Source organism: Neofelis nebulosa, chromosome 5 (assembly GCF_028018385.1).
Source record: "Neofelis nebulosa isolate mNeoNeb1 chromosome 5, mNeoNeb1.pri, whole genome shotgun sequence".
NCBI classification, from domain to species: Eukaryota; Metazoa; Chordata; class Mammalia; order Carnivora; family Felidae; genus Neofelis; species Neofelis nebulosa.
The window spans coordinates 26,055,720-26,082,546 of record NC_080786.1 but is presented as its reverse complement, the minus strand read 5'-3'; the positions used below and the strand labels follow the sequence as shown (position 1 = coordinate 26,082,546).

At 41.2% G+C, this 26,827-nt stretch overlaps 1 protein-coding gene across 9 annotated transcripts in view; it reads right to left on the bottom strand.

The window, feature by feature from the left end:
* Window positions 1-26,827, bottom strand: part of HACL1 (2-hydroxyacyl-CoA lyase 1) — a 93,584-nt gene that overhangs the window by 41,287 nt on the left and 25,470 nt on the right. For 5 of the 9 annotated variants that reach the window (XM_058729839.1, XM_058729836.1, XM_058729840.1 and 2 more), the window contains 7 exons: window positions 24,832-24,915; window positions 23,799-23,900; window positions 21,331-21,485; window positions 20,755-20,913; window positions 18,898-19,005; window positions 17,782-17,968; window positions 14,134-14,288 (listed from right to left, as the gene is read on the bottom strand). In XM_058729839.1, the coding sequence (XP_058585822.1) occupies window positions 14,256-14,288; window positions 17,782-17,968; window positions 18,898-19,005; window positions 20,755-20,913; window positions 21,331-21,485; window positions 23,799-23,900; window positions 24,832-24,915 (828 nt within the window). In that variant the 3' untranslated portion in view covers window positions 14,134-14,255. Of the gene's footprint in view, window positions 1-150; window positions 2,230-7,263; window positions 7,412-9,276; window positions 13,008-14,133; window positions 14,289-17,781; window positions 17,969-18,897; window positions 19,006-20,754; window positions 20,914-21,330; window positions 21,486-23,798; window positions 23,901-24,831; window positions 24,916-26,827 lie in introns of those variants that run through there. The other 4 variants (XR_009261742.1, XR_009261741.1, XM_058729838.1 and 1 more) reach the window with 4 other exon arrangements.

The window sequence follows — 26,827 nt, the reverse complement described above, 5'->3', positions numbered from 1 at the left end:
AAAGAAAAAGAAAACTACAATATATTCCCAGAAATCAGTAGCGTTTCTATACAGTAATAATGAAATAGCAGAAAGAGAAGTTAAGAATACTCCATTTACTTTTTTTAATCATTTTATTTTTTAATTTTTTTTTTGAGAGACAGAGAGAGAGAGAGAGAGAGAGAGAGAGAGAATCCCAAGTAGGCTTTGCACTGTCAGCACATAGCCCAACATGGGGCTCAATCTCATGAACTGGGAGATCATGACTTGAGCCTAAATCAAGAGTCGATGCTTAACCGACTGAGACACCCAGGCTCCCCACCACTCCATTTCCAACTGCACCAAAAAGAATAAAATACCTGGGAATAAACTTAACCAAAAAGGTGAAAAACGTGTACTCTGAAGACTATACAACACTGATGAAAGAAATTGGAGATGACACAAATGGAAAGATACTCCATGCTTATAGACTGGAAGAATTAATATTTTTTAAATGGCCACACTACCCCCAGGGCAATCTACAATTCAATGCAATCCCTCTCAAAATACCAACAGCATTTTTTCACAAAACTATAACAAACAATACTAAAATTTGTATGGTACCACCAAAGACCCTGAATAACCAAAGCAATCTTGAGAAAGAACAAAACTGGAGGTATCACAATTCCAGATTTCAAGATGTACTACAAAGCTGTAGTAATCAAAACTGTATGGTACTGGCACAAAAACAGACACACAGATCAATGGAACAGGAACATATAATCCACAATTATATGGTCAATAAGTCCATGACAAAGGAGACAAGAATACACATTGGGGGAAAAACAGTCTCGTCAACAAACGGTTCTGGGAAAACTGGACAGTTACATGCAAAAGAATGAAACTGAACTGCCTTCTAACACCATACACAAAAATGAACTCAAATGGATTAAAGACCTAAACATGAGACCTGAAACCATAAAAATTCCAGAAGAGAACACAGGCAGTCATTTCTCTGACATCTGACATCGGCCATATATACCACCATTGTTTTTGTTGGTGACCTCTCTCCAGCCATAGTGGTCTATTTGTATTTAAAATGGAGTATGGCTTGGGGCACCTGGGTGACTCAGTCAGTTAAGTGTCTGACTTCAGCTCAGATCATGACCTCAAGGCTTGTGAGTTTGAGCCCCACCTTGGTCTGACAGCTCAGAGCCTGGAGCCTGCTTCGGACACTGTGTCCCCCCTCTCTCTCTGCCCCTCACCCACTCATGCCCTCCCTCTCTCTCCTTCAAAAGTAAATAAACATTTAAAAAATAGAAATAAAATGGAGTCTGTCTTTATTTATTGTTTTATGAATATAATTGGCTTTTTAAAAATAATGAATGTAAAGTGTTCACTATGCCCTGGTTTACAGGAAGGATCAAGATATATTAAAAGAGCCAGTGGGAAGCAATTTTCAAAGACCCCAAAGACAAAGTCTCTGGTGAGCCCTTTTTCTCCCATGTCTGCTGGCTCTTGTGAGAGCAATCTCCTGTTCCGTTTAGTTCCATATTGTCAGAAATTTGAGGAGCAGCCTCAATTGCACATGGCCAAGCATGTTGCCACGTGTTATCATTGCTGAGGAGCTAGATTTACCCCTTCCGTGGCTGTCCCTCAGAGCCCGGATTCTTCCTCTGTGCCTAAAACAGCCTCCCCTCATACTCTCTTGCAACTTGAAAAACACCATCTCACCTGCATCCTCTTTATTATCAATCTCATTGAGTCACATCTCAGCCCAAAGTTGGTGTGGAGACCCCAGTAGGTGTTCCAGGGTAGAAGTTTCATCTCATGACTTCTCAGATAAGCAACCTAGAAGCTCCTATCTTGCCACATACAGGGTGGGCAAAATGAATGGCACATGGTAGGGATTCAATGGATGTCGAATTAAATAGAAGCTTTACGATCTATTTCTTTATCACTTCATCACTGCTGTTCCTCATACTCTGTCACTGTTCTTTAGGTAACACTGATTTTTTTCCCTAAATCTTAAGCCAAGCATTTTGTGAGATCATCAAAATGGAAAATTCCAGAAATCCTCATGTCAAAATCACAGTTCCATTTGTTCTCTTTCAAATCTTTTCTCTTTGAAAATTGTCCCTTCAATGGGGCGCCTCAGTGGCTCAGTTGGTGAAGCATCCGAGTTTGGTTCAGGTCATGGTCTCACGGTTTGTGAGTTCGAGCCCCACATCGGGCTCTCTGCTGACACCTCAGAGCCTGCCTCGGTACTCTCTCTCTCAAAAATAAACATAAAAAAGTAAAGTAAAAGATTAAATTAAAAAATAAAATAAAATTGTCCCTTCAAGATAAAACCCCACAATATGTGATTTTGGAAGTCACTTGATTTCCCTACGCCTGTTTCCTTATCATAGGAATAACAATAATCACTCCTTTCAAAGGTTGCTGTAAAGATGAAATAAAATTATGTGTGTGAAAGCTCTTAAGGGCTAGCCAAACCTTATCATTATCATTACCTTAAACTCAGATCACAGCAATACTGATATTCAACATTAATAGCTACCTAAAACAGAACAGCCTCACTGATGGAGCTTTCTTTAAAAGGTTATACTACTCTATTTAGAGTTTAGCCATTTTCTCTTCCATATTTTTTTCTTGTTTTCCCACAGCCCTTCATTCCTTGAATCAGTGGCATTCACTTCCTCAGGAGGTAGGTGGGTAGGTCAGCCTGGTTTGGGGAATCCCGTGGCAGAAGGGGGTGGGGGCTGGCTCCCCATAGCGTAGACCTAGAGGAGAAGCCACATCCAACACGGCATCTGGTGGTAGCACTAGAATGTCTGAGGGAGAAGTCCAGGCAGAGGGGCCTGTGAAGCCCTGGACATGCCAGGACAGTGTGGAGAATGCAGCCAGAAACTTCTGAGGGCCAGAGGGAGGTGGAAAGGACTGAGAAGATGGCAAAAGAGCCCTGACAGTTTGCAAAAAGTGGATGCGATCAGCAGAATAGCAGGGTCTGAGGCGGATGAAGCTTCGAGATGGGAACTGCCATGAGGAAAAAGGACAGCTGTGGAAGCTGACCTCCAAAGACGGCCCTCAATGAAACCACGCCTCCTGACGGTCACGGACCTGCACAGTCCTCTCTCACACTGAATTTGGGTTGGCCCTGGCACTCACTTTAACCAAGAGAGTAATGGCACAAGTAACACAGTTCCAGGCCAAAGTCTTAAGAAAGCCTTGTAGCTTTTGCTTGTGCCCTGGTGGAAGTCAGCTGCTTTGTGAAAAGCCCAGGTCTTTCTGCTTGTGCAGAGAGACCACGCGAAGGAGTGCCAAGGGCCTAGGCCTGTCCCAGACCAACCAGCTCATGGCTGTCAGGAACAAACCTGTAGTCTCACAAAGTCAGGTTTATTAGCCCACTGCAATGAAACAGACCACATCCAGAGGAACCATGGGACGACTCACCAAAGGTAGAGTTAGCATAGGATTGGAGGGAGGGATGGAGTTTAGGTGGAATATAAATGAAGCTGAGTGCTTTGTTTCTGAATTGAAGAAATCATTTTATTAAATTGAGGTCATTGGGGCGCCTGGGTGGCTCAGTCGGTTAAGCGGCCGACTTCGGCTCAGGTCATGATCTCACGGTCCATGAGTTCGAGCCCCGCGTCGGGCTCTGTGCTGACAGCTCAGAGCCTGGAGCCCGTTTCAGATTCTGTGTCTCCCTCTCTCTCTGCCCCTCCCCTGTTCATGCTCTCTCTCTGTCTCAAAAATAAATAAACATTAAAAAAAATAAATAAATAAAATAAAAATAAATTGAGGTCATTGAGGAAACTCAGTGTAAGGTGACATTAAAAGCCAACAATTTTCATGCAAAGCATTTGCAGAATACGTATGCATTATATGAGGAGGGATGAGAGGGCTCAAGGAGGATGAGTGGGGTGCAGACGGAGGACAAAAGACCCATGGGGGTGCATGAGAGAGTTTCAGTATTCCCACCCAGTTACAAATTGGAACAATGGAGGTCTGCTAGGAGCCGGGCAATGGGATTATGACAATAATCCTGGCTGGCCTAGGAAGTGCCAATGGATTCAAAGCCACACATAACATTCTAATTCTTTCGATGGCTATCATTTAAAAAAATCAGGATGCCATCTTTCATAGATCAAAAATTCACATACCATGAAATTCACCATTTAAGAATACACAAATAAATGATTTCAGTATTGAATCAAAGGTTCAATTGGCTCAAAGCAAAGCAGGCTCCGTGTAGAGGATTCCATGTCAGATCTGGACTGTGAAGCGGACCCCGAGGTCCTGTTTCCCGGAATGCTATGAAGTTATAACAGATGGAGAAATCTGTGTCCAGAAACTCTGCATGTGCATCGCAAATCAAGGCTGTTTGGGCATGGCACGCTTACTGATAAAAATTCCTGATAATCTCTGATTTTAGAAAGCAAAGTTTCTCATGAACAAGAAAGATGGATGTTAGGGCACTTCCAGCTGCAGTGTGTCCTTGGCTAAAATATTTCCTTCTGGGGGCGCCTGGGTGGCGCAGTCGGTTAAGCGTCCGACTTCAGCCAGGTCACGATCTCGCGGTCCGTGGGTTCGAGCCCCGCGTCGGGCTCTGGGCTGATGGCTCGGAGCCTGGAGCCTGTTTCCGATTCTGTGTCTCCCTCTCTCTCTGCCCCTGCCCCGTTCATGCTTTGTCTCTCTCTGTCCCAAAAATAAATAAAAAACGTTGAAAAAAAAAAAAAATTTTAAAATATTTCCTTCTGTTAACTGTGCATCTGACATTATCCATGTCTCTGATTCCAGCCTGATGAATGGCTAGGCAGATGTTTACATTCATGGTCTGAGCTGATTTTTACTTTCTCAGAGTAAAGAAGGCAACTCAGGACTTCCAGGCCAATGGAGCCTCCAGCGGGCCCAGTTCCAGCTGCCATCTGATGGCCGCTGTGACAGAGGCCCCAAGCGAGGTTAGGAGAATCAGCTGAGTCCCACCAACCTGCAAAGCTGGGAGAGAGAATAATGTCTTGCATTTAGCTGCTAAGTTTGGGAACGGTTTGTTACCCATAGATTATGGAATCAGCCAGGCTTGAAGCAAACCTCTCCCCTGATGGCAGGGAAGATCCCCCAAAATGAGATCATCCTCAGGTAAGAAGGAGACAGGGGAGAGGAGTGAATCGAAAGTAGATGAAGCACTTAGAAGAGACTGAGTGTTACCCTCTGGTGATAGAAGTCAGAAAGCGGCTACCCCTGGGGGATGGAGGTTTGACTGGAAAGAGCATGAGGGAGCCCTCTGCATTGCTGGACATGCTATGTGTCTCGATCTGGGAATGGTTACCCGGATGCATACCTACTTAAGAATTCATCAAGCCGTACGCGTAAGATAAGTAGAAATGGAGCTCAGGAGCTGATTTCTATTACAGAGGAATAAAGAAAAGTCAACCAATTTTGTGAACTATATACCTGCCACAAACATACTATATAAGTGAAAATAAGAGATTACGACAGACACATGAAGGAAACAAATATTTATGTAGGAGAAAAAGTACAAATTATGAATTTAAGGAGGAACATGATTGTGAGCAGAGAACTTAAGAAGGGTATAAAATTACAAAATTGCTGGAATATTCACTCAGAATTCCTATTTTATGAATGAAATTAGAAATAGACTTTACCTCTTCAAGGTCATGTCCCTGGAATTAGAGATGGAAGGAAGCTTTGAAACCCTCTTTCACTAGTTCTCAAACTGGGCTGCACACCGGGATCACCTGGGGAGCTTTAAAAATACTGATCCCTGTGCCCCTAGAGATTCTGATGTAATTGGGTTACAGTGCAGCCTGGGATTCAAGATTTTTAAGATCCCCAGGTGGTTTCCGTGTGCTGCCAGGATTGAGAACCACTGGTCAATTTCAACCACTCTTCACAAATGAGAACAGAGGCCCAGTACTGACAAATGGCTTGCAAAGTATCCATTAATTGGCCAAAGCCAATTTTCTCTGATGTGCCTTAATAGGAGGGAGCTGTGGCATGGATAATACCAAACAGTGAATAATCTAAAAATAATTTCTATTTGGTTTGGGAAAGCAGCACGTGACTTCCCGGCCACTGACTGGTCTGCTAATTCAGTTTGGCTCAAATGAATGTGCCTTTTCCTGAGTTTACACTGACAGCCCAGGCCTGTGCTGAGGTGTGGAAGGAAGGCGGCCAAACTAAATATTGACCATGGTCAGTTCCCCAGCTGTCCAAAGCACACAATAACTATACAGACGTGCGGACTTCTCTTTCTTACCAGAAGACTCCACAGAGGGACAAAACTAGCTTTTTCCTGACCCTTTGTTCTGTGAGCGGTGGGTGCCTGAGGCATGAAGAGGGAGTGAGGCGGAGGGGCTAACGGTTATCAAGGGGCATTTTTGTGCCAGGTTTCATGCTACCCATTCCTATAAACAGCATGTGCTCCAGACCACTCTATGAGTTAGGCATTCTATTATCCTCGTTATAGAGATGAGGAAACTGAGACTTAGGTTGTAGAAGCACCAAAGCAGAGCCAAGATGGAAACTCGGGCTTACTTTGTCTGAGAGGGACAGTCGAGGCCCGAAACTGAAAAACAAGCTGCAGGTGGATCCTTGGATTTTAAGCCCTGAACAGGCCCTGCCTCCCTACTTCTCAGCCCTAACAGTCTAAAGGCAGCAGCAGAGGCCTCCAGAAGTGCCTGTGGCAGCCACGAGGAGCCAACTACCAAGATCCCCAGCTGCTGCTTCTCCAAAATCCATCGCCTGATGTGTGCCAAGCTCACACCTCCCAGGCATTGTGCGGCTCCCCTCCGATGTCTGCGTCCAGTAGGATATGAAGGGGGCCCGTTCCTGGGAGACATGGGACTGTGACAGAAGCTTTGCCAAATCTTCCTCAGACGGCAGGCAACGGGAATGCTTGGGCCCTTCTCTCCCTCCCTCCTTTCCCAGGGTGAGGTTTGCATGGCAGTCTGATGGCTCTCTCAGCCTTTTCCTGCTCCTTCTGTTTTCTCTCACACAGGTGGTTCCCTGAATAAAACCCTTGGAGTGTTCAATCCCATGCAACGCCCCTCCCCGACTGGCGCCCCCAACCATATATGCATCACTGTGGGGGGAAAGGAGGTCATCCTCTGCTGACTCTTCTAGAAGAACATGGTCCGAGATTTTGAAGGTGAAGTCTACAGAGGAACAAGTTTCTCAGTGTTTGCCCTTGTCATCGGTCTTAGTGCCATGAAGGAAGAGGGCCTAGGCAACAAATGGTTCACTAGCACACCAACTAGCCCTAATTCATTTGCCAAGAGTTACCTTTTACAGCAGGCGTCCAGGAACACCAGTGCCAACTTAAAAAGGGTAGGGATTCTTTTCCGACTTCACATCCTTTGGGGAAGACATTCAAACCCTGCAGCCTCAGTGACTCCTTGTAGGGAGATTCTCTTGTCATCTTTTGCTGCTCCTGAAAGAAGAAAGCAGATAAATGATATGCTGATTCTAAAACACCTAGAAGGGGGGCGCCTGGGTGGCTGTCAGTTAAGCATCAGACTTCGGCTCAGGCCATGATCTCATGGTTCGTGGGTTCGAGCCCTGTGTTGGGCTCTGTGCTGACAGCTCAGAGCCTGGAGCCTGCTCCGGAATCTGTCTACCGCTTTCTCTGCCCCTCCCCCACTCATTCTCTCCCCCTCTCTCTCCAATAAACATTAAAAAATTTTTAAAACACCCAGAAGGAAAGTGGTGCGTGCCACAGTCACCAGTATCAGTCAGTGTTGTTCTGGAAGTACCGACCAATGCCACCAGATAAAAGAAAGGAAGAAGAGGTGTTTTGAAAATTATTTATTTTTTAAGTTTGTATTTTAATTCCAGTTAGTGAACATAAAGGGTAATATTAGTTTCAGGTGTACAATACAGTGATTCAACATGCCCAAACATCACCTGGTGCTCATCACAAGTCAGTCCTTAATCCCCATTGCCTATTTCACGCATCCCTCCCCGTCTCCCCTCGGTTCCTTCTCTAGGAAAGGAAGAGGTTTAAGAGAACCCATTAAGTATGAAATTAATACACAAAATATGTAAATAATAGCTAACTATAAATGTAGTAGAAGAATTTATTTACACCAGCACAAAACACATTAATGTCCAGGAACAAATTTATTTATTTATTTATTTAAAAAAATTTTTTTTTCCAACGTTTTTTATTTATTTTGGGGACAGAGAGAGACAGAGCATGAACGGGGGAGGGGCAGAGGGAGAGGGAGACACAGAATCGGAAACAGGCTCCAGGCTCTGAGCCATCAGCCCAGAGCCTGATGCGGGGCTCGAACTCACGGACCGCGAGATCGTGACCTGGCTGAAGTCGGACGCTTAACCGACTGCGCCACCCAGGCGCCCCGTCCAGGAACAAATTTAATAAAAATGGGGCAAGGCTACTATGAAAACTTTAAAACTCCACTGAGGGACAAAGAAAACCCACTTTCAAAAAATCAAAGATACCTTAGCATTAGTAGAAACAATACTTAAAGATTCAATTCTCCAAATATCATAAGAACTGATATTTGAGAAATATGCATTTAATGCCGTTCTGTATTAACCCTGTCTTTTTGTTTTCTGTAATTCTGATTCTTTGACAGCGGGCTAGCTTACCCGGGAGGGACTGCCCCTCCCAGGTTAGTTAATTCCTAGAGAGAGTAAATAAAACCAAATGATCCAGAATCCACAATCCCAACCACCCTCTTTATCACAGTCCTTACTCCTCTTCTTCTCCCTCCCCACCATCCTCCTACACTAACCACCCCAGGGTCACAGCACCAGGTCACCAGGGGCTGCCCCTACACTCCAGAGCCCTGGGAAATTATTCAAACTGGCCAATCCTAAACCTGTTTACTGTGCCTCACCTTTTTCTTCCCAAGATCACGGTAGAGACTTCAGCCCACTAGTTCCCTTTCTCTCTATGCCTGAGATCAACCTCTGTGTCTTCTGTGGCCTGAGTGGTGCGGCACACTCCTCTTAGGAATTGTAAGAAACTTCTCTTTTCAAGACAATGGTCTCCTGATCTGTTGGCCTTATTGAATCTCGAGTTTTTCTATTATTACTGTATTTTAAAGCACAATCCAAGGAAAATACCAGGGTTTTTTTTTTGTGTGCTACTGAATATACAAAAATAATCAAGTGGTTATTATGAAGAGAACCATGAAAATTCTGGCAAATGAAAATGTAGGTAGGGTGGTGGGGAGGAAGATAGAGTGGCTGGTGGAAGGTGGGGAGGCAGAAATGGCAGTGAGTTATGAAATGGTTTATGGGTGTAAATTTCAGTCCAAAGCACTCAAGTGTGAAAAAAGTATTTATTTTTAGTAATTCGACTTCAGTCATGTCAGGGCCTCATGGCCCACAGCCATCCTCCCCGACCCTGCTCTAAGAATCGTGGGGCTCATCTAATACCCAGGCGTAAGGGTGGGCTTCTGATTCTTGGTGGCTCATCTATCTACCCTGCACCCTTGGTTGAGGCTGATGCAGCTTTTGGTACATAACCCCCTCCTGGGTCACCTCCCAGGCAAGAAAATGTCTGTGACGTTTAGATTGCTATATGCCATGTGGAAGTGGACTCTTCAGGGGTGAACTCAGAGGAGCATGCCAAACAGGAGCACAAGGACACAGGCCCTGGAAGATGAGGGGTGGGTGACATCTGGGTACACAGACACTCAGTTGAGTGGGGGAGGGCAATGGGAATTAACTGCGAACATTCTGAATAGTGACAGATGCCCATACAGGGTGTTGTAGGAGTGCTGGGAGGGAGAGCAGTTTCACAGAAGAGGGGTCTTTTGAGCTAGACCTTGAAGGATATAGCTGATTTCACATGGCAAAAATTGGTAGGTGTGCACAGGGCACTGCAGTAGAAACAGCATGAGCAAAATTCAGGCTAAGGTGAAATCAGATCTGATTTCCTGAGTCCACCTTCATCAGTGGAGGGAGGGAGGCAATTCCCAGGAAACTGCTGGGACCAGGGCATGAGCCATATGGCTGTTGATTAACCATTCCATAGACCACAGGTCATCTTAGTGACTGCTGGATACAAAGTACAAAATTGTGGATGATGCCATCTCTGTGGATATTTCCAGGCCTGAGTCAAAATTTAGAATGTTTCCTTCAAACTTCGAAACTGAAGATCCAGGGGTTTCTGGGTGTGCCTTTTTTCTGCTCCCTAATTGGAGTAAATTTACAACCTGGATTTAACATGGGTTCACTGACTGGCTAGCCCCTCTCCTGGAAAAGGCCTTAGAAGGGACAGAAGATCCTACGATAATCCAGTGGAAGCCAGAGGTGTAGACAGCGCTGCTTGTCAGATCTGAATCTAAGCAAGGTATACTTTTGTTTGCACCTCATCAATGGGGAGAATTCATAGGATCTTCAATTTCCTTTATCCTCATTACTCCATTATTCACATTAGCAGCAGCAAATGCAACCAGGAAACACCAGATGCTTCAGACTTCTTTCTGTATACATTTCACTTTCCAACGCAGGTAGCAGAGTTTCTCAGTCATAATTCCCATCTAGAATTTAACTGGTTTCCAACTTTCTTTAATGCGTTCAAATGAAATGCTACCTACCCTAGTCATTCTGAATTTCCATTTGTTTCAGTCACCTGGCACTTCCACACGGGAATGCACTGCTCCCTGCTGCCTAGTGAAGAGTCTTGCAAATAGTAAAGGAACAAAAACATTTCTGGAATCCGTATTTTCATTTTCCTTTGGGGTTCAAAAGTCCTACTAATTCTTTGTAACAGAGTTGAGACCTTTTTTCCTAAGGAAAATATACTCACTTCACATGATAAACGGAGCTACTTCAAAGGTGCATGTGTTAAAAAACCATAGAAGGTATCCACTGAGCTATTTCCAACCATCATGAATTCTCATTCAACGATTACTTAGTGAACCCCTGCAGAGCAGGTGGCTGTATAAAGAAGGAAAACAGTGGTGCCTGGCTGGCTCAGCCAGAAGAGCATGTGACTCTTGATCTCAGAGTCATGAGTTCGAGCCTCATGCTGGGTGTAAAGATTACTTAGAAAAATAAATAAAATAACTTAAAAAAAAAGGTAAGTAAAAACACACAACCCCTGTTTTCCAGGAAATGACTTATTTGGGGAAGTAAGACCCATTTATTTAAAACATGAAGCCACACTGCTCAAGGCAGGATGTAATTCAGCCAGTGTCTCCTCTAAAGTCATATATTCCTAAAACACAGTCACATCAGCATGCCTTCTATAGGCCAGGCATTGGGCTTGGAGTTTCAGGGTAGCATTCTGAATTCCCAAACAATCTCATGATGTAGGAAAGCTTTTAGAAAGAATATGAGTAGAGGAACTAACCCAAGAAGTCGTTTCCCACCCCAGATTTAGTTTTCCTAAATCAAGAAAGCAACCCAAATCTTTCAAAGTTCAGTTTTTATGAGACACTTGAGTATTCAACATACCAGGATCACATAAGAGTGTTCATTAAATCAACTAGGAGGTGCAAAATGTTGTATCATGGTAAATTTGACTATCAACCAGTAGATTTATCTTAGAGGGGCTTCTTCAATATCTTATCCTTCTAAGGGAAGATTCTTAGAAGGAAACCAATTTCAAGATTACTGTTACAAAATAGGTAGTCAATGGACAGCGTCATCAAAGTGCTCCTAGACTAATCAGGTCTTCATATGCTCAGACTGACCTCTGCTGGATAGTCTACTAATGTGTTACCATGTTTGGTTTTTTTTTCCTCTTGAGCTAAATGTGGCTAGGGAACAAGCATTTTCCCCAAATTATATCTAGTATTTAGATTTACATAGTTCAGTTCACAAATATTCATCAAAGCTTCTACACTACTTTACAGCAAAATCTTGCATTGCACTTGGCTGCCAGAGGCAAACATCCATGGGTAGAGTAGGACACTGACAAGGTTACACGACCTACTCACTCTCAACACTCTTTTTGATATTCTCTATGCTTTTATGCAGCCCAGGCCCTCCAGTGTGTACCTCAGAAGTATGTAAGTGTGTTTGCCCAATTTCAGGGGCTCACTGGGTAAAACCACAGCTCCCCGCAAGTGTCTTGACATCTCAAAGCTGGACTCCACTCTGTAGAAGTCACTTATGCCCTTAAATAGCCAATGGAGACAAGTCTTATGTGTATATTGCAAACCAGCTGAACTTTGAGATAGAGTCATATGCTCCAATTCATATAAAATTCCAGATCATAAATGATACTTTTCAATTTCTAATATCCTTTTAAAATAATGTCTGTTCCTGATAATAAAAATTAAATATTTTTATTTTAAAATTTCGTAAAAGAAGGAAAAATTAAAGAAAATAAAAATTGCTTATAACTCCATCAACACATTACATTAAAATTTTGGTTTATTTTGTGCCCATCTTTTTCCTTCTTTGTATGTATGACTGTGCGAGTATAGGTGTATACCCTGACCTGGATCCATCCATTTTGTAGCTTGTCTTTTCACTAGTATTATATTGTGATTATTCATCCAGTTATATATACTCTTTTTTTAGAGAAAGAGCAAGCATGGCAGGGGCCGAGGGAGAAGGAGAAAGAATCTTAAGCAGGTTCCACACTGGGTAACATGGGACTCGAACCCATGCCCATGAGATCATGACCTGAACCGAAATAAAAGTCAGATGCTTACTGACTAAGCCACCCAGGTATCCCTATACATACTCATTAACACAATTTTTATTTTACGAGGTCAATAGGTCATAACATATGTAGCCAATGTCTTACTATTAAACACTGGCACTGTCTCTAATTTGTGCTGAATGGCCCTATATATAAATATTTGACAAAATGTTTTATTCTTTCTTTAGGACACACTCTCTAAATGGGCTCCCTGGGTCAAAAGGTATAGTGTATGAACATTTTTTTTTAATTTAATTTATTTATTTTGAGAGACAGAGCAAGTGGGGAGGGGCAAAAAGAGGGAGAGGGAGAGAATTCCAAGCAGGCTCCACGCTGTCAGTGCAGAGCCCAATGTGGGGCTCGAACTCATGAAACCATGAGATCATGACCTGAGCTGAAACCAAGAGTCAGACACTTAATCGACTGAGCCACCCAAGGCTCAGTATGAACATTTTTAAGATTCCAAATACAAGCACTGCTAGGATTACTTTATGAAAATGTACCAATTTCATCTTCCACCACAACACAGCAGTTCCGTCTTCATTTTACCCTCACCCTCACTGAGAATTGTAATTTTGAAAGTGCTCTGCCAAGTGGATAGGCAAAAATAAGGGCTTGCAGTCTAACTTATATATTCACATTTATTCATACTCCTTTTATTGTATTTTTTCCATTGATTATACACTCATGCCCTTTGCTCATTTTTCTACTAGTGTGTTAATATTTTTCTTATTTGTAAGAGTTCTTTTTTTTTTTTTTTAAATTTTTTTTTTTTTTTTCAACATTTTTTATTTATTTTTGGGACAGAGAGAGACAGAGCATGAACGGGGGAGGGGCAGAGAGAGAGGGAGACACAGAATCGGAAACAGGCTCCAGGCTCCGAGCCATCAGCCCAGAGCCCGACGCGGGGCTCGAACTCACGGACCGTGAGATCGTGACCTGGCTGAAGTCGGACGCTTAACCGACTGCGCCACCCAGGCGCCCCTGTAAGAGTTCTTTATATATCAAAAGACTGTTGCCTCTGCTGGTCTCAATGTGGTACACATAAACTAAGGTTGCTAATCTAAACATACCCTGAAATTAACAGTTTAGGTATGGCATGACTTCTCCTTTGGCTCAATAAGTTCTCTCCAGAAAAACAAAACAAAACAAAACAAAACACCAATTCATAAAGTATAGAACAAGCCCCATTAAATACTGGGGGGGCTAAGGTACAAAGTGATCAACAGATAAACTACAAAGTAGAAATAGCCTATATACTCCAACTTACTGAACATGCTTCTACATTAGAAAATTCTTGGGAGATTTTTTTCTCCGAAGATGTTTTTTAAAAAACATGTGACTTTAAGAATGGATTTATGTGAAAGAAGACTGATGTGTAACTCAGCAGTTAGGCAGCTACGATGCTATTATTTAATAAAACTCTCTTTCTTCTTTCATCTGCCAATTGTTCTCTCTGTGGTAGAATACTGGTAACTTTTTCTGGTTTTAGTCACAGTCAATTCCTTTACTATAAGATGTCATTTAGAAATGTTTTTTATTTTTCTTTGTACAATAATTTTAGCACTTTAGTATTTTGCTGTGGAAAATAAAATTCCATCTTACAGGAAAGAAAACTCCTCACGACAATTCCCGGACATCTTTATACCTTAGAGCGTGTCAGCCAGTGAAAATCCTAGAAAAAGAAAAGACAACAAACATTCAGTGAAAGAAGTAATTGTCTCAAATATCCTCCTTTGCTTGCTCTAAAATCTAAAAGTCCCATTATAACCACATTTACCACAATGGCGGTAAATGAAGTTTGTCGTTGGTCTTGTGCTTTTCCCAAAAAGAAGCTAAAAACTCACAGTGCATCTTGCCGTCTTGTCCTATAAAATAACTATTATCAAGTAATCAGGGCACAAAAAACTAGAGTCCGAAAGAACCAGAAGTCGAGTCAAAAGAAGAAAGAAGAGGGGGAGTATCCAAATCTGAAAAGAAGCTGGGTAGGAAGAGCAGTGCACAGAAGCCAAGCCTTTCCCAGGATTCATTCTATCCCACACATGTGGCCTGCACAGAGGTGACTGCAGAGATTAGGTCCTCTCTATAGTACAGCAGGAAGCAGTCAGTTTACACCGCAAATCAATGACCAAATGGCAGATGGACACACAGACAATCAATGAAAATGAACAGCCTGGAAACAATATATGTGTGGAATTTACTGGAATGAGGATAACTCATGTTGAAGTGATAGATTCAAGAAATATAAGGATGATCCTTATGGAGTTATCGAAGAAGAGATAAGAACCTAAATTTCTCCAGCAATATCCCCCAAAATTCATAGAGAACTTGGAGAAGAGATCATTAGAAACCTGAATTCACTAGCGAGAGGGGGACAGTTCATTAGGGCTTTACTGTGACTAGCATGGTTTCAAGAATGTCTATTTTGTGTGGTTCTGAATATATCTATTAAATCCATCCAATCTAATGTGTCATTTAAGGCCAATGTTTCCTTATTGATTTTCTGTCTGGATGATCTATCTATCCATTGATGTAAGTGGTGTATTAAAGTCCCCTACTATTTTTTGCAGTGCTATTTCTCCCATTAGGTCTGTTAATATTTGCTTTATATATTTAGGTCCTCCTACGTTGTGTGCATAAATATTCACAAATGTCATATCCTCTTGTTGGATTAACCCCTTTACTACTATGTAGTGTCCTTCTTTGTCTCTTATTAAAATGCTTGTTTTAAAGTCTATTGTGTCTCCATCCCCAAAGGCAAGGGAATTAAAAGCAAAAATGAATCACTGGGACTTTATGAAGATAAAAAGCTTCTGCACAGCAAAGGAAACAACCAACAAAACTAAAAGGCAACTGACGGAATGGGAAAAGATATTTGCAAATGACATATCGGACAAAGGGCTAGTATCCAAAATCTATAAAGAGCTCACCAAACTCCACACCCGAAAAACAAATAACCCAGTGAAGAAATGGGCAGAAAACATGAATAGACACTTCTCTAAAGAAGACATCTGGATGGCCAACAGGCACATGAAAAGATGCTCAACATCGCTCCTTATTAGGGAAACACAAATCAAAACCACACTCAGGTATCACCTCACGCCAGTCAGAGTGGCCAAAATGAACAAATCAGGAGACTATAGATGCTGGAGAGGATGTGGAGAAACGGGAACCCTCTTGCACTGTTGGTGGGAATGCAAATTGGTGCAGCCACTCTGGAAAACAGTGTGGAGGTTCCTCAGAAAATTAAAAATAGACCTACCCTATGACCCAGCAATAGCACTGCTAGGAATTTACCCAAGGGATACAGGAGTACTGATGCATAGGGGCACTTGTACCCCAATGTTTATAGCAGCACTCTCAACAATAGCCAAAGTATGGAAAGAGCCTAAATGTCCATCAACTGATGAATGGATAAAGAAATTGTGGTTTATATACACAATGGAATACTATGTGGTAATGAGAAAAAATGAAATATGGCCTTTTGTAGCAGCATGGATGGAACTGGAGAGTGTGATGCTAAGTGAAATAAGCCATACAGAGAAAGACAGATACCATATGGTTTCACTTTATGTGGATCCTGAGAAACTTAACAGAAACCCATGGGGGTGGGGAAGGAAAAAAAAAAAAGAGGTTAGAGTGGGAGAGAGCCAAAGCATAAGAGACTCTTAAAAAGTGAGAACAAACTGAGGGTTGATGGGGGGTGGGAGGGAGGGGAGGGTGGGTGATGGGTATTGAGGAGGGCACCTTTTGGGATGAGCACTGGGTGTTGTATGGAAACCAATCTGACAATAAATTTCATATATTTAAAAAAAAATAAGAATTTGTAGATTAAAAAAATACAATTCCTAAAAAAAATTAAAAAAAAAAAAAAGTCTATTGTGTCTGATATAAACATAGCTATCCCAGCTTTCTTTTAGTTTCCATTTGCATGGAATATCTTTTTCCATCCCTTCACTTTCAGACTGTGTGTCCTTACATCTGAGGTGAGTCTCCTGTAGACAGCATATAGGTGGGTCTTGTTTTCTTATCCATTCAGCCACTCCTCTGATTGGAGCATTTAGTCCATTTACATTTAAAGTAATTACAGATAAATATGTACTTATTGCCATTTTGTTCATTGTTTCCTGGCTATTTTGTAGTTCTGTTCCTTTCACCAAAGTCTCTGATATCTGTTTTTATAGAACATAATTTCAGTAGAACTTTATGTATCTTATAGTTTCTAAATCAGTTAATTTACATTTCACTGACTGTCCAGGCATCCACTTGCCCACTGGTCTACTACCTTATTCAAAAAAGAAAACGACCTCATGGCATATATATGTATAAAGAACCAAGACAGAAACTTCTTGAAAAAATGATCTGCTCTGAAAACAGTGACTGATACACAATGTGTAAGCATGGAAGATAGATATATAAGAGAGGACAACTGGCAGGACCAGGATCAGAGCACAAAATTAAGTATGAAAAGCAACTTAATCTGAGATGGGAGAGGATTATGCTACACACCTTATCATTTATTTTACAGCTGTAATCTACACTGTAGTTTTGCTATGGAGGCCAAAGTAACCAATTTTGAATGTAACTGCACAAATCTTCCTGTTATGGTCTCATCCTCCCACTCTGTCTCCCACTCCCATTCTGCCTTTCAGCCACTGTGGCCTTCTTTCAGTTCCTCAGACCTGCCATGCTCCTTGCTGCCACAGAGCCTTTGCACATCTCTTCCCTAGCCTCTTTGCTTGACTGTCCCTACTTACCTTTTGGATCTCAGCTTAAGCATCAATCAGTTCCTCTGAGAAGCCTTCCCCCGTGACCCCAATACAGATCAGATTCCTTGGTAGTATATTTGTTCAGAACTGGGTGCCTCTCCCTCAGAGCAATTGCCTCAGTCTGCTGTGATGCATTCAGTTGTGAGGTGACTAGGCTGTTCCTCTCCCCTAATGGACTGTAAGCCATTAGGTGAGGCCGAGTCCAGGTTTGCTCATCATGCTATTCTTAGCAAGTAACACAACATACCTAACACATATCTCAACAAATATTTATTGAAAAAACCCAAGAAAGTGCCAAACTCAGAAACGGTTTAGAAAAAACAGTGTTCTATTTGGTAGATACTTCTAGGGATAGGATGGGAGATGCATTTCTGATTTCTACTTAGCAACTGAATTTACCTGGGCTTTCCGCGTGGCTTGTGGCTCAATCATGATATTGATAAGAGAAGGTGCAGTTGTGTCTGCCAAACTCTCCCTCAGTGATTTTTGGAGCTCTTCTGGTGTTTGTACGAAATACCCTTTGCCTCCAAACGCAGTCATAACCTGCTCGTAATGTGAGTTTGGCAAAAGACAGACGGGAGGGGCCCTAAAAAAGGTCATAAGTCAATAGAAAAAAAGTCATTCTCTGAAATAATCTGTGGAAAAATTTAGGCTGAACTAAAAGGTGTACATTTATGTTCAACACTTAAAGATGCCAGTACACTAAACTTTCCATATATTTTTTGTTGTCTATACAGCAATGTCTAACAGGACTTTTTGTGATGAAAGAAATGTTTTATATTTACATTTAAATATATATATTTATGTATACATTATCCAATATGATAGTCACTAGCGACCTGTTGCTGTGAGCACTTGAAACGTGACTAGTTAAAATAAGAACGATTTTTAAATTTAATTTAAATAGCCACACATGGCTAGTAGCTACTAGCTACTACACCATCAGCTACGATGAATCCAAAAGAAAAAGAAGAAAAGAGGAATGGTTACTGCAAAACACCAAGTAACAACAAAATGAGAAATGGAGTCAGTGAGGCAGAAGCAAACATACTCACATCCCATTCCACCCCTAGGCTGACTCCCACATGGCTAGCTACGATACTGTCACAGTTTGACTCTGCCACCAGATAATCAAGAATTAGTTAAGTAATAAAAAGAAGGAAGATCTCTGGATCATAAATAATGTGTTAACATCCATTTCCTCCATGGTGTAGTAGGAACAGAAGGACTGGAAGCATTTTGCAACAAGCCCTTTCATTAACAAAGCTTGCACATCAATCTTAATTGTCTGAGTCTTTAGTGGCTCCCTGATCATAAATTATTTATTGAAGCACCCCATCATGGGCAGTTGTACAAAGAGGGGCCATGCATACGGGGTTCCTGCCCTTTAGGGGGGCTGAAAATATAAATAAACAATATTGACACCACAGAAGCACATTATAATACAGCAGACTTTGTAAGGAGACCTTAAAATAGATGAGAGAAAATAAATACATACTGTTCTGGGTTACTTACACTGCAGTAGCATCTCCAAATTTTAACATTTCCTTCCAACTATCCACATCAAAACCTTGGTAAATTCCATTATTATTCACCACCAAAAGAATGATGGGCAAGTTGTACCTAAAATTGAAAGCAAAATATAAAGGAAATCATTCTTCATTCTAAAGCACTTTATTATCTTCAGGCTGAAACTTTAACTTAAAAATGGATAGTTTTCTAGAAATAACCTTTTTTGTAATATTAGGGTAAGACTAAAACTTAAACATTTGTTACCTAAAAAGGAACATCAAATCATTAATGGAAATACGGAGTCAGAAAGGATGTAAGAACACCAGGTGCTAGCATTATGCATCTATGGACCTCACTGTGCTTTTCTGAACCTTGGTTTTCATAGATCCAGGTGCTAAGAAGGACACCTTCCACCTTCTATATTTAATACCTTCTGAAGCACCACTTCTAGGTGGTGCCTAAGAGTACTATTTGAAAAGTATCTTTTTATTTCCTGAACTCCTCACAGACAAGCAGTATTTGCTAGATGCTGTGGGAAGCATACAAGTGACTAGCATACATTCTCTTCTCTCAAACCACTTCGCTCCAAGCTAGAAAAGCATTATATGGGGATGCCTGAGTGGCTCAGTTGGTTAAGCATCCGACTTCGGCTCAGGTCATGATCTCACAGTTCGTGACTTTGAGCCCTGCATTGGGCTCTGTGCTGACAGTTCAGAGACTGAAGCCTGCCTCAGATTCTGGGTCTCCCTTTCTCTCTGCCCCTCCCCCGCTCTCTGTCTCTCTCAAAAATAAAAACATTAAAAAAATTAAAAAAATAAAAGCATTGTATAATAGAGAAAAAAAGAGTATTTAATAATGTGCTATAAACAGTACTGTAAAGATGAAAGGATGATTAAATTTTACTAACGACTGACAAAAGAACATGGGCTTTATTTTGTACACACATAATTTCTGAGACCAGGTGTAAAAACAAAACTACACAGCATACTGTTATGCAATAGGACTGTGGAAACTACTTGTGCTCCATGCTCAGCGGGAATCATGACTCTCTAGAAGGCTGGCTTTTCCATAAATCATCTTTTTGGTGTATACCACTAGGGTTGTCAATACAGACATTCTAATAAGTACATTTTTCCATCTGATCTTGAAAGTGTTGTATACCAAAGCTCTGAAAGCCCCCAAAACATGATTTACAAAAGGTCTAATAAGAGTCCTGGCTAAGAATAAAGAAGGACTTTACTACAGTTTAAATAATTAGGGAGAAAAAAGTCCCCATCCTTCTATAGCAGGATCTACAGCTCGTGAGTTTCTCCCTATAAACAACCCTCACAACTATAAACATAATCCGAACAGCTCACATTCAATGAACAATCGTCTCGAGCTTTACCTAGATTACCTCATTTAATCCTCACTACCGTCCTCTAAGGTAGGAACTATTACGATTCCTCTCCCTATTTTAGAGGAGACAGCAGCTTAGTAAAGTAACTTAACCCACATCACCTGGCTCTGTTGTGGTCAACCGGTATTTAAATCCAGACCATGGACCCAGAGGCTGTGCTCTTACCCACAAAGCTTTGCTGTCTCCCTGCCAAAAACAAGCTTTTCTCAGACTAGAACTTTTTGCAGTGATCTCAAAACCACTCCTCACAGTTTTGCGGGTTTGGGGCATGTAGTAAAGAGGTCATGAACACACTGTCCTAGATGAGAAAGACCCCGGGGTTATTTTACACTAGTATTCTCAGGACACAGCACAGAGTGTGTACAGGGCATTTGGCACATGGTGAACGCTGAGTAAGCATCTGTTAGGCAAGTGAGTCTTTATTCTTTATCTTTTGGAGAAAGAAATGAATGCTGTTGTACCTACAGATGGTTTCCACTTCCATGCCAGAAAACCCAAATGCACTGTCTCCTTCCACACAGACGACCCGCTGACCTGTGTTTCTAGCTTTAGCCAGTAGAGCGGCTGCAATGGCAAAGCCCAAACCAACTCCCATGGTTCCAAAAGTACCAGCATCAAGCCTGTTGGGGGAAAAAGCTAAAATGAAACCCTCTGGGGCACGTTGCAGATGGTGGGCGGGCACAAATCTAGTCATACTCATGTGTAAAATAGAGAACAATAAAAACATTCTCTGTGTTTAATATAAAGTTTTTAGACTGTGAGGAACCGACTAGTCAAGGATAAGCGGTATGAGAGGAAAAAGTCTCTCGTGATGGCTTGGAAAACTGTGAATATATCCTTGGAATGGTAAGTATACAAATTATCACATGACCTCAAAGACATATCAGGCATAAAAACTCTGCCAAATCTCACCTAAGAATACTTTTGTGGAATATATCCTTATACACTGAACATGTATAATCCTCCAATGTTTTATGAACCTGCATTACTGTAGTTTCAAAGTTAACACATTAAAATTACTTTTCTGGAAGCCTTACCTGTGACGAGGAAGGTAGTTCTGAAGCACAGTGCGTCCAATATCCATAGTATTTGCTCCTTCACTTACTACAAAACAGTCTCTGGGTAGCTGTTCTTGAACATGATAGAATACTGTGTAATAATTCATAGGCAGAGATTTTTGGGAAGCTAATTCCTAAAGTATTTGAGGGAAATATAATCAAATTAGGTTGAGATACAGTGAAAAATGAGGAATGTCAATAAGCTACTACCAAACTCATTTGGAAAGAGGCTACAAAGTTCCCAAATGGCCTCTCTTAGAAGCTAATGGATCTGTGGGCAGCCCTGTGGGACAGGCTAAGAAAAATGGGTTCCACAGTCCCAGTCTGGGACACAATCAAATAATCTAGGGAATATCTTTCTTCTTGCAGATCCACAATACACATTAGCATCCTAAAGTCAGACAAGTCGTATGGTAAAGATAGCTGGAAACATTGGGTTAAACACAACTAAACAGTCTTATTTGAGCACTTTTATGAATACACTGCCTTAGAAAGTAAACATTTTATTCTAGAATACTTTAATCTGAAATACGCCCTGAATCTTAAAATAAAAATGAAGTCAGGATTTTAGAAAATCTGAAAATCTGGTTCTTCTCCACATGCATTAGAGAGTAAAGGAGATATGCTTCACCCACTAAAGAGTCTTTGAATGGAGCAAGATAAGTGCCTTTGTCTAGCCATATGCCTCTTAGAGCAGAGAGAAAGCCACATGGGGCTTTAGCAGCAACAGTCCCAAGGGCTTCCGGCATTGCCTCTTCACCTGTGCTGTTTTGGCCTGTTGGAGGTTATACCTAAGATGGATGAGGTATACTCCTGCACCAGAGAAGAGAGGCAAGTTCCTCCCATCTTAAACCAGTATGATTCCTAGGAAAAAGAAGGGATTAATCATGACACCTCTTAGGAAAATAGAATTGAGACTGTCTCTTGATAGAAATAGCCACTGATTAACATTCTAATAAAACATAGAATTATGTATAGTTAATTCTGCTGTTTTTGAAAATGTGAATTGGGGCGCCTGGGTGGCTCGGTCGGTTAAGCGTCCGACTTCGGCCCAGGTCATGATCTCACGGTCCGTGAGTTTGAGCCCCGCGTCGGGCTCTGTGCTGACAGCTCAGAGCCTGGAGCCTGTTTCAGATTCTGTGTCTCCCTCTCTCTCTGCTCCTCCCCTGTTCATGCTCTGCCTCTCTCTGTCTCAAAAATAAATAAACATTTAAAAAAAAAATAAAAAAAAAATAAAAAAAAATTAAAAAAAGAAAATGTGAATTTATTCCAAGACATCTGACATATAAAGGAATAATATGAGCACAATGCAAATTTCACATTTGCTCCTGTAGGATTCCGTCAGTGAGAAACACTACATGAACACAGAAAACTGCACCCAGCTGAACCAAAATGCACAGGAATACACAAAACATCAGAAAAAATCATGAACAACCTTTCTCACAATCAAAGAAAAAAATTCTACCTATATACGAAGACCCTAAATAGAAATCACCACATCCTACAGAGGTGGTTCATTTCACTGCTAGTAGTAGGTGGTCTGGTAGTTTCACACATTACTATAGTTTCCAAAGCCTTTAGATATCAGGCAAAGCCATGAATGCAGATGAGGAAGTCACAAAATAATTTTCTGTGGTGACACAAAAGTTAACTTAAAAAGGCTATAAGTGGTCTCACAAAAAAAAAAAAAAAAGAAAGAAAGAAAGAAAGAAAGAAAGAAAAGAAAGAAAAGTGAGGTGATGGATGTGTTAGTGAAATAGATGGGGGCAATCCTTCCACAGTGTATATGCATTATCAAATCATCGTGATATACCTTTAAATATCTTACAATTTTAAGTGTCAATTATACCTCAACAAAGCTGACATTTTTTTTTTTTAAAAAGGCTATACATTGGAACAAATTTTCTATTTTGATGAAACACTTATCTATTATACATGCATGCCTTGAAGGACTTATACCTTAAGGGTAGAAAAACATGCCCCAGTTTAAGATTCCAAAAGATTTCTTAATTGTGATTTGGTGCCAAGGTCAAACTGAGGACAGTGAGTCCTACCCATTCACATGGGCTCTTATAACTTTCTGTCCAATGTCAGATCAGCCTCCTTCCACCATGTCACGCTAACTCACAAGCTGAGATCCTCCCAATGCCCACTTCCACAAGAGACTTCAGGTCTTTTTCAAGGAAAAGTACTATATTTATTGAAGTACATATGTCTTAACCATTGAACGTGTGTAGAATTTTGCCACCATTTTTATTAGGTTCCTATCTTAATGTTTCACAAAGTTGACAGCTGTGCCTCTAAACCTTTTTCCCCATAAATCCCACGGGTTTTACTCCATGATTTTATATAGCGTGGTGATTTAGGAATGCGTAGGTCATGTTATGACAGAGCTACTGGAACCATGGGCCTGAAGTGTTTCTAAATTTCTGTGAGTCTCGTATTACCTTGGATGCGGCTTCATTGCTCTTCATTTTTTCTCTCAGAGTTTTCCACCAGCTGCTCTCTGGAGGATACTGCCATGGCGTTTTATCAAATTGTTCTAAAAGCTAAAAAACCACAGACTTTTACTTTTTGAGAATAAGCTTATGTCATATTAACACAACAATATCTTGTTAAAGAAGATGATACTGCTCTGCTATCCTGCCCTTCTCATCACTCCTACTGTCCGCACTCTAGGCAGCTAACAACTGGTAGAAAATAAATAGGCAACACGGAAAGCGTTCGTTTGGGTCAGTGTGGACTTCTGCCAAATGGGATTTCCACAGGACACAAGGGAAATGCTACCTCACCTCACAGGCAGGGGCTTTTATGTCCTCCTCAGCTTTTGACGCTAGAAAGAAAATCACCCCCACCATAGAATCCTTGAGGAAAGGACAAGAGCCCCAAATATCCAGGGACTTCCAAGATACAAACCAAATGTCCCAGGATGTTCTAATATGTGATTGGGGATTGCTTCCTAATATTATGTAACAACACCAATTTGTATCCAATATCAAGTGAAAGATGTCACTATACTTTATCTCCTGATATAGTGAACTGTATAAATTACATACAAATGATGAGTACCATTTGAAGAGTAAAAAAATCTCTTTATTGCCTAATGAAATACTAAGTTAGGTTTTTCCAGTACATTAAGACATTTCTTGGCTGTAAGTTCAGTTACTCTGGAAGCTGTATTATAATTTTTCAGAGAGCTGAATCCTATTTAGTATATCACTGTTTGCCTACTGACTGCCTTTAAGTCTTCATCGCCTTCCAAAATGATTAACTTACTTGCTTAAAAATGATTTATATATAAGGAGTTGGATTTACTGAGTTCCAAAGTTCTTTTCAAGACTAGCTTTCCATCATAAATTTTGCTTAAAATAGATATTAATAAGCCTGTCATGAAGTGAATCAAGGCTGAGACATTTTTAACAACAGACTATTGCTTAAAGACCAATCCATATAAATTAAAGCCTAGGTAAAAGCTCTTACCTGTTTAGTGACAGCATTTATGTCTCCTAGCAAAGTCACAGCAGGCTTTACATTATTCCCCAATTCTTCTGCACAGATATCAACCTAAAAGAGATAAAGCTTAAGAACAAGCCATGCTTATTCTTAAAAATCTTTAAGAAGTCAATTAACACTGGGGCACCTGGGTGGCTCAGCTGGTTAAGCGTCTGACTTCAGCTGAGGTCACGATCTCGCAGTTCATGAGATCGAGCCCTGGATCGGGCTCTGTGCTGACAGCTCAGAGCCTGGAGCCTGCTTCAGATTCTGTGTCTCCCTCTCTCTCTGCCCCTCCCCTGCTCACGCTGTCTCTCTCTCTCAAAAATAAATATTTTTAAAAAATGTTTTTTAATAAAAATAAAAAAGAAGTCAAGTAATACTGAATAAATGAACTGTGTATATGTAACAAATGATAAAGATGATTTTATATCCAAGATATTTCTTAATAAAAGTAAAAATCCATAGAACTGTAAGTATCACAGCAAGTACAGAAACCTCATCATCTTCCTTCATTTTAATGTCTACTCTGTAGATTTGGGTATTGTTCTATTATACCCACAGGAATCCATCTGACTTGATCAATTATAGTTTTGAATCTCATCAATAATAAGGTTCTGTTTAATTACACTGTAGTTCCCTACTTAGAGCAGCTCTCAAATGTGAACTATCAGAATCACCTGGTAGCCTTGTTAAACCACAGACTGCAAGAGTCTACTTCAGAGTTTCAGCAGCTCTGCACGAGGCCCCAAAATGTGGTTTTCTAACAGGTTTCCCAGGTGATGCTGACGCTGTTGTTCCGGGGACCACACTTTGAACTACTACTCCCTAGGGTATAGCATGATTAGTTTCCACTTACCTAGAGGCCCCATTTCTGAATGGCCATGGGCAAGTGGAAATAGCTGTGCAAGAAGTTGTAATTTAGCCACCCTAAAGGGGATGCATTGTATTCTGTACTCAAGAGATATAATCAAGAGGCAGCAGCATCTTCCAGGGAAACCCCAGTCTTGCTTATTTGCAGTGTTAGTTCTCCCATAGCCCCAGGGGGAATGGGACTATTAGAAGTTGACTCCTTAAAAAGTAAACAGGGAGAAGATAGCAATTGTAGCTGGGTCATCAAACACCATACATAATCTCTGGAGGACAAATAGGTTCACGTTGTACTATATAGGCAGTACTTTCCACACCAATAAGGAAACTGGCTTAGAAAGAGGATCATAATGGTACATGAATCATTAGAGGGAGGTCAGAGTATATATTCCACTATTCAGTGACAGGTAAAAGCATTTAGAGATTCCTAATCAAAGGGTGTTGGAAAGATTTGGCATCTTGGGTGCCTGGCTAGCTCAGTCAGTGGAGCGTATGAATCTCGATCTTGGGGTTGTGGGTTCAAACCCTATGTTGTGTGTAGAAATAACTTTTTAAAAAAATCTTAAAGAGAAAGAGTTGGCATCTAAAAAAACAACTCATGGACACATGGAAGCTTGCTCATTAATGTCTTGTTAGCGCTTATCTGCATTTGTGGCAGGGCCTGAGAGCTGCTATCTAATCTTCCCTCCTTCCTTAGGAATACCCCTTGAAGACTGTTTCCTAGTTCCCTTCATCCAGAGTGGGCAGTGAGACATAAGCAAAAGTTGTAGGGTGGGGCTTCAAGAGTTGGCCCTATTAATAAAACTACCATATCCCCCCTTTCCCAAATCGTCCTATTTCCTGCCCGGAATCATAACCTGATGGTTGGCACTCCAGCAGCCATTTTGGATGATGCAACCTTGATGGTGGAAACCAGGCACTAAGGATGGAGAAGAAAGATAGAAAAAGCCAGAATCCCTGATGACATTGAAAGTCTGCACTCTAGCCATGAACCACCTACTTCTGCACTTCACATTATGTAAGAGAAAAATAACCCCCTAAATCTTTCTAAAAATAAATAAAATAAAAAGAAAACTCAATCTCTAACAATGCTGAATGTTTTGTTCTAATCTAC